We start from the raw sequence: 8,248 nt of genomic DNA, 5'->3' as shown, positions 1-8,248 counted from the left end.
AAACTTGTGTTAAGAAACCATAATATGTTGGACTTTTAACCTTTCTTATAATCAATAAATTACAAGAGTTTACCCGTCAAAAAACATTATATTAGCGTTGTGTGATGGTAGAGTTGGTGTTTTATTAATAATTAGATTACTAATTCAAAGTATACAATATCTCAAAGGATTTGACAAATTCAAATATGTGTTTGAATCGAGGGATTTGAAATCATGAATTTTAAATTCATTTATTTGCTCGAATGAATTTACGGAAGATGAGTGTCATTTCAAATTAATTTGTTAAATCTCTTCCTCCAAATCAAATTATTTCATCCAAGTGTAACATGCCCTTGAGTTGAAGAATTTAATTTGGGTGAAAAGATTTGATTTGTTTAAGGATTTGATCGAGGATTGAATTTCAAATGACATACATCTTGTTTATATTTTAAATCTACCACAATTACTATGAAATTGTTTAACTTGACAATCTAAAATTTTGAAATCCTGAAATTCAAGCGCAAAATTCTCAAATGATAGATCAAGATTTTCTTTTCAATTAATTTATAAGATTATTGAATCATAATACAATATAAGTTGGAACATGAATACGACTTCTATTTATTTCTTTTAACAATATTCTCTCCAGATCCATTATCATTAATTTCATTTATAAAAACTAATAATTAACTGTTAAAATAATAATTAAATGTATATTAGCCAAAATAATGTAACGAAAACAAAATACAAGAAATAAATATGATTATTTGCAAACCAAAATTTATAATTTGATTATAATATAAAACATGCCTTAGATATAATAGAGTTAATATTGAATTAAAACAAAATAAATATATAATAAATTAATCAAGTTTCTCCTGGAGTTGATGACATGATGATAATGGTTTTACGTGCAGCATAATATGATTGAATAATTAAGCTATTTAAACTTTATTATATGAAAGAAAACTTGATGTTATTTGTTAATGAGTTTAGGGAAAATTGTATTTTTGCTCATGTATATTTACCATTAAGTGATTTTGGTCATCTATGTTATAAAATTTCAGTTTTAAACTGTTATATTTGGTTTTTTTTAATTTTAATTATTTTTTATGTGTCATTGATATCATACTGATAGAACATTAATTTGGTGTCAATGTGGTGATGACACGTGCAGTGGTGACGTGTCATATCACCATTCTCGTTGAAAATGAAAACAATTGTAAAAAAATTGAAACGACTAAGATTGAAATTTGATAATATATCTGATCAAAATTGAAATATATATATATATATATAGTAATAATGAAAACTGAAAATTAATTAAATATATTTGTTTGTTATCAATGAAAATTATGTTTTTATGAGACAGTTTCACATACTATAGTCATATGCATGGATGATATGATTCAAACCTATAGTGAAAAGTGATACTTTTGACGTGAAAGATAATGATTTTTTATAAGTTGAGTTGGATATCCGACTAATAAAAGTTTTTGTGATCAATGAATTATGACTACAAGTCAGATATTTCGAGGTGGCACAATCATAACAAAAATATCATTGATTTTGCAAACAGGAATGTTGGGAAGGATTTGTTAACGATTGTTATAGTATGTTCTCATATAACAATTTCGTAGAAGTAATCTTTTGAACACCTGATGACCTAAATATATTATACTTCTAAGAACTTTAATCACAATTAAATTATTTTGCAAATCAAATATTTTTACATTTTCATCATTCTAATCGACGCTCGATCGATATTATCAACATATAACGACTAATTAAAATAAGTTTTCATCCTAAAAAATTGGTTCTCAAATAATTAAATGATTGAAATCAAAATACAAACAGCAATCTTAACAAACCACAAGATTGACAGAATTAAATTTTTCAAATTACTATATAATGGATTCATATTTAAATATAATCACCATTTTGCGTATATATAAATGTTCGAACACGCACGTAGAATGTGTGAACGGAGTGTTTATAACACCAAATGAACAAACACAGAGGTAGCAATGTCGCCTGAACGGATCAGATTGGTTACGAATTACATTTTATCTATTCCGGACTGTGGAATAAAATAAACAGATCATATCAAGCGATAATTAGCAAGAAATAATTTACTAAAAAATTCTTATCTTAGTTCATAAATTAAACATGACATTCGCCGTTTTAAGACTAGGTCTAAGAAAAGTTTCATAAATAAACAATATTCAATAAAATATTTTCATACGCGGTAACCCTAAATTGCAGTCAACCATAGATATTGAAAAGAAAAATAGAAAAAAAAAATGAAATGAAAATTCAGGAGCCGACAAAGGAAGCTTTGTCTTGGTATCACCACCGGCAACGATCTGTCCAATTAAGCTTCTGTATCCCTTCCAAGTACAACTCTCCACGCGGCAAATAGCTGTTCTTTGACTTCCACCCGATTTATTCGAGCCCACAGGTTTGATCATGTTCGATGGTGCTCCACATGGTTTAGATAACAAGATTCACATATGTGATTTTAAAAAAATTAGTAGATTCTATGTATGTGTGTTTAAATTTGAGTCATTGATTCTATCATAGGGATAGTGCCCCTACATGTAAGATGGAATCAACCGGTTTGATCCAATGATTTGTAAAAGAGCCTCGAATATGTATTTTTCACATGGATTATAATATGAAATATTTTATATGAATCGCATTTTCCAGGGTTGACTTGAGAAAATGTATTTGGAATTCATGTATTTTAATTATGGTTTTATTAATATCAATAAAATAATTGATTAAATCTTAAATTCATGATTTACGTATTTACATGTTAATTACAAAAAAAATTAATTTCAAATGACATTATTATTAAATGAATTTGAAATTAATGTTAATTAACATAAAATATCTTCTAAAACAACAAAAATACATTTGAAATCAATAGATCGTTCAATCGATCCTTTGGATTGTTAATATCTAAATGTAAGGTCGAACTAATGGATTCCACTCTTGCCTTCTTAATCAAGTGAATAAATAAATCTTATGTTTGCTACTTTTGTTTTTTCTTATAGTAAATTAAATATTTGTTCATTAGCGTTGAATTTATAAACATTTTAACTTCTTATGTACAATCAACCATTGCTAAATAATCCATACAAATAATTAACATTATATTATATCAAGTTAACTGCTAAACATAACAAACATGACCTTATTTATACAGAAAAATAGTAATTGTCTGCCCTTACTCTCAATAATAAATTAGATATATATGCTAAAATAATTAGAAAGAGGCGATATGAACTTCATGGACCTAAAATAAATTGAATAATGCTAAAAGTACAACCAATATATCGTTACAGCGATATTTACAACCATTATATCGCGAGATTTTATTGTTATATCGCGAAATTTTGTATTCCATATATAGTGAAATTTTGACAAATTGAATTTTTGCATTGAAATTTTTGTGTTGTACAAATTGATGTACAAATATAGATGTACATGTAGCATCACTCAAATAAATTAGTACTATTGCACATGGGTTTCGACTTTCGCATATAGTAATTAAAACAAGTATCATTTTAAAATAGGAAAAATTACATCAATATATTAAAATATTATTATAATAAAAATTAGTTTTCTAATTACTATTAAGTAATTTAAAATTATTTACAAAAATATGTAAGGTACAATGTACCTTTATTTTCTCATTAATATTCCAGTTTTGGACATATTCGTCAAATGCTATAAATTATTGTGGTTAATAAATATTATTAGAGGAAAGAAGGAATTTAGAATATTGAAAAACAATCTGACCAATATAATAAATATCTTTTAAACACGATATTTTAGAAAGAACAAGGAAAACAAAATAAGAAGTAAATATAATATAATATAACATTATAATAATTATAGTAATTTATGCACATGATAATTGGTATGTATAGATTTTTTCAATCTAATTAATTGTCTTGTATGATTCTTCAAGTTATTAATAATAAATTAATTATATATTTTATCTTATAATTTTATAATTTAAAAGTATATAAAATGATAAATAATATTGTAGTAATTTTAGAATTTGGATATATAGAATATGAAATAGGGTAATTATAACTTATCACTGGGTAATCAAATTAACTAACATATTTTATACGATAAAATGGTCAACAATGTTCATATTTACAATTTAAAAAATAATATTTTTTGTATAAATAATAATATTGTTTCATGGATAACCTAATAAGAGATATATCTTATAAAATTAACATGCGACACAATCTCATAGGAGTTTTTGTGTTATATATATATATATATAAAAGCGACGACTATATGGAAAAAAAGTATTGGGAATGATTTTGAAACATTAGTTGACCAAGTTTATATAAACAGATACGCTCATACGTCGACTCTACGAAGTTTAAACGACGACAAATCAAAGCCCCATTCACATGAATCCCTCTGAGTTGTCTCCTTAAATCTCTCCCCATCATACATATTTACAGCAACTAAACAAACCGAGGATTCATTGTTCTTCCACCCCGCGTTTTCCTTCCTTCCATGATCTTCCTTCCTATTGAGGTTTGTTCCATTTCTCCGCGAAATGCCAAGCGGCGGAGCAACCATTAATTCGTCCACCGCCAGCAGCCCAATTCACGGCGGAGCCACCGTTACCCACCACCGACGCCGCGTTCCTGATTCGATGAATGAGCAGGAGAAGGACAAGCCCTCCGACGCGGTGCAGATATCCTTAGAGCATTCGAAGAGCGACTTAGATACAGAATTGTTCAATTGTAACAATGGCGGTGTTATGTACCCGTACAACAGTTTGCATCATCACCACCCGTCTGTTAGGTACTTCTTGGCACGTAAGAGCCTGCCGGAGAAATGGGTTTTGCGCGTGGAAGAATGTGTTGTTTCTGTGGGGGGAGCTTTGAATTCTTTGACGAAGAGGAAGCATTTGGGCCGTGTTGTTTTTGTGTTGCTTTTGATGATGGCGGTGGTGTCAGCGTTCCTGAAGTTTTCTTTCCTGATGGTCGTCGGCGGCGGTACGGCGTCGGACATCGCCAGAAATTTCATGCGGCCGAATTTCAGGAATGAATATTCATATAATGCTCAGAGGGAAATCTTTGGGTCGGAGTCATCGAGTTCTGTCGGGCAGAAACGGAAGATGAAGGAGTTTCCGGTGAGTTACATGGCTGTTATTTGTGAATAATATTTAGCATTAAATTTTGAATGAGCTAATTCCACAGATTACCTTAAATTCAACGAATGTTTGGAATATTATCAGTTGTTTTTTGACCCACGAGAAGTTAATGGGTGGCAACTGCGTTGGAATTCTCCTCATTTTTTCTTTGACCACAATTATATTCCTTTCATATCTTATAAAAATGGTACATTAATGACCGCTGGGCATTTCTACCCCTTTTTTTTCCTAATACATTTTTTTTCCTTGCGGAGTTGTGCCATCTTTTCTAGTACCATGTTAGTGTGCCACGTCTTTTTGAAAAATGAACTTTCAAAAGACACTAAATTGGAATGTGTTGCGGTCATTTTGTATTTTTTTCTCCGGAAAGGCGATTTTAGAAGTATGGGTTGGATTTTGATTACGTTACACACACACACACACACATATATATATATAAGAAATGAAAAAAAGAACTTGTTCTCCTCCGCTTATGCTTACATTTTCTTTTATGACAGGTCCCAGAAATATGGACGAAACCGAACAGTGACAACTTTTATCAATGCGTTTCGCGACCACGAAATCGTATGAGTATGTCGAATCTCCCCTATTAAAAAATTAGTCAACTCATGCAGCAAACCATTTTTTCTTCTGATGATCATTATGCTATAAATCCTTGCAGAGACGGGAGCTGCCACGAACGGCTACATTTTGGTTCATGCCAATGGGGGATTGAATCAAATGAGGACAGGAGTAAGTCTTAACTTCAATCTTACATACCTTTTAGCCCATGGGCCTTCTTAAATCGAATTTTTACAGTATGAATTCGCAAATTTTTCACCACAGATATGTGATATGGTTGCAGTGGCAAAGATAATGAATGCCACACTTGTCTTACCTTCCCTTGATCATGAAAGCTTTTGGACAGATCCTAGGTATGATTCTTTAGAGCCGAAGATTTTTTGTTTATTTCATTTGTTCTAAGCTTATGTTATCTCCACAGTGGTTTTAAGGATATTTTTTATTGGAGACGGTTCATCGATGTCCTAAGTGACGATATTGAGATAGTTGAAAAGTTGCCAGAACGATTTGCTAGAGTGAATCCTGTCAACAAAGCACCTATTTCTTGGTCTAAGGTACATATGACTTAAAGAACAGAGAAAACCAGTACAGATGATTATAAACTTTCGTCGAGTTCAATCTAACGTGGAGGGTTGACATATATACAGGCTAGTTACTACAGAAAAGACATTCTTCCTCTGCTAAAGAAACACAAGGTGATCAAATTTACACACACAGACTCACGGCTTGCAAATAATGGCCTTGCCTCGTCTATCCAGAGGCTAAGGTGTCGAGCAAACTACGAGGCCCTTCGCTACACACCTGAGATCGAGGCTCTTGGAAAGAAACTCGTGGATAGACTTGGAGATGAGGGTGAACCCTTTATTGCTCTTCACCTGAGGTGACAATTTCACCAATTTTTCCAGCAGAAATTGAATAATTTTCTTGAACTCAACTGAACTTATATGTATCTCTATTTTTCTCAGATATGAGAAAGATATGTTAGCATTCACAGGTTGCAGCAACAATTTGACTGCATCTGAGGCTGAGGAGCTTCGTATAATGAGGTACAATGTGAAACATTGGAAAGAGAAAGAAATCGACCCCAAAGAAAAGAGACTTCAAGGGGGGTGCCCTATGTCTCCAAGGGAAGCTGCGCTGTTTCTCAAGGCAATGGGGTATCCTTCTTCAACCAGAATATACATCGTGGCTGGAGAAATCTATGGTAACAACAGCATGGATGCACTTCGGGAAGAATATCCAAATGTTTTCTTTCACTCCACTCTTGCAACAGAACAAGAGTTGGGGCCCTTTATCAACTATCAGAATCGCCTTGCTGCCCTAGACTACATTATAGCCTTAGAAAGCGATGTTTTTTTTTACACATATGATGGGAATATGGCAAAGGCTGTGCAGGGGCACAGGAGATTTGAAGGGTTTAGGAGGACGATAAATCCCGACAGGTAATCAACTGTGAATTCCGTATCTCTTTGTCGGTTTACAGCAATTTCTATTATTCACCTATAGGACTGCATAAACAATAACGTTTAGATTGTTGTCCAGCCTAATTTATTTTAGTTGTACCGTAGCTATAACTTTCGGGACAATAAATACTCAGCCTGATAATTAGTACTAAAACTAAAAGCACATATTTGATTTCTATAAATTATTGGAATGGGGGATACGTAAAAGCAACAAATGCGCTCATTGATGTGAGTAGTTAAACTTACAGGTCATATGATTCAATTATCTAACCAAGATGTTTGGAATCTCGTATGATTCAAATTTTGAGTCTTAACGTCACTAATAGCGATAACTTTTGACATAACGAAAGCCGTTCGATCTTAGACTGTCCTCTTTGTATTTATGTGCTGAATTGAACCTGAGCTCTTGCATCTTTTGCTCTGCAGGTTAAATTTTGTTAGATTGATAGATTTATTGGATAGGGGCTCAATTTCTTGGGAGGATTTTGCATCTGAGGTCAAAAACTTGCACACCAACAGAGTTGGAGCGCCATACGAAAGAAAACCAGGAGAATTGCCTAGACTAGAAGAGAACTTTTATGCGAATCCTTTTCCTGGTTGCGTTTGTAACAAAACTCAGGAGCAGATTAAACATCAGCAATTTGATCGAAGACCTGGCCTAAGAGTTGCTTCTCAACTTTAGGCTTTTCTCCATTTGCTAGCATTTTTTTGACACCAAAAACTGTAAAGTACACGAAGAGATGCATACAGGTGTGGCAAGAAACTGGATGTCCACCAGCCTTGAGAAAATTAGCAGAAATGGGATCAAAAAGGTACAGGTGAAAATTGGTCCTAGTGTCGTACAATTGATGAAGTATCAAGGTTTTAAGAGCTTGAAAAGTGGTTAGACTTAGGAAAACACACCGCAGAGCAGAAACACTATATTCTTGCTGCAATGTACAGATTTTTTTATTTCTTGGTTCAGATTTACAGAACGTAAATGAATTATTCTTTCTTATACTTCTTCCACAAGATTTTATAGATTACTGTTGTTAGATTTTCTTAGCAA

At 32.1% G+C, this 8,248-nt stretch overlaps 1 protein-coding gene across 1 annotated transcript; it reads left to right on the top strand.

Moving 5' to 3' along the window:
• The first annotated feature begins 4,388 nt into the window (after positions 1–4,388).
• LOC140986701 (O-fucosyltransferase 19-like) lies at positions 4,389–8,199 on the top strand. The gene is made up of 8 exons (XM_073455026.1): positions 4,389–5,155; positions 5,674–5,746; positions 5,838–5,908; positions 6,002–6,090; positions 6,159–6,291; positions 6,385–6,617; positions 6,703–7,179; positions 7,627–8,199. The coding sequence occupies exons 1-8, from the start codon at positions 4,574–4,576 to the stop codon at positions 7,880–7,882; spliced, it is 1,914 nt and encodes a 637-aa protein (XP_073311127.1). The 5' UTR covers positions 4,389–4,573; the 3' UTR covers positions 7,883–8,199.
• Positions 8,200–8,248: the final 49 nt, after the last annotated feature.

This window comes from Primulina huaijiensis, chromosome 1, assembly GCF_012295235.1.
Source record: "Primulina huaijiensis isolate GDHJ02 chromosome 1, ASM1229523v2, whole genome shotgun sequence".
In the NCBI taxonomy this organism is placed as follows: domain Eukaryota; kingdom Viridiplantae; phylum Streptophyta; class Magnoliopsida; order Lamiales; family Gesneriaceae; genus Primulina; species Primulina huaijiensis.
This window is presented reverse-complemented; position numbering and strand designations above follow the sequence as displayed.

Bases quoted from the DNA above. Each gene is read 5' to 3' on its own strand.
- LOC140986701 (XM_073455026.1), top strand. From the start codon at position 4,574: ATGCCAAGCGGCGGAGCAACCATTAATTCGTCCACCGCCAGCAGCCCA. The intron at 5,909-6,001 runs GTAAGTCTTAAC...TTTTCACCACAG, and splicing joins TGAATCAAATGAGGACAGGA to ATATGTGATATGGTTGCAGT. The intron at 6,292-6,384 runs GTACATATGACT...ACATATATACAG, and splicing joins CACCTATTTCTTGGTCTAAG to GCTAGTTACTACAGAAAAGA.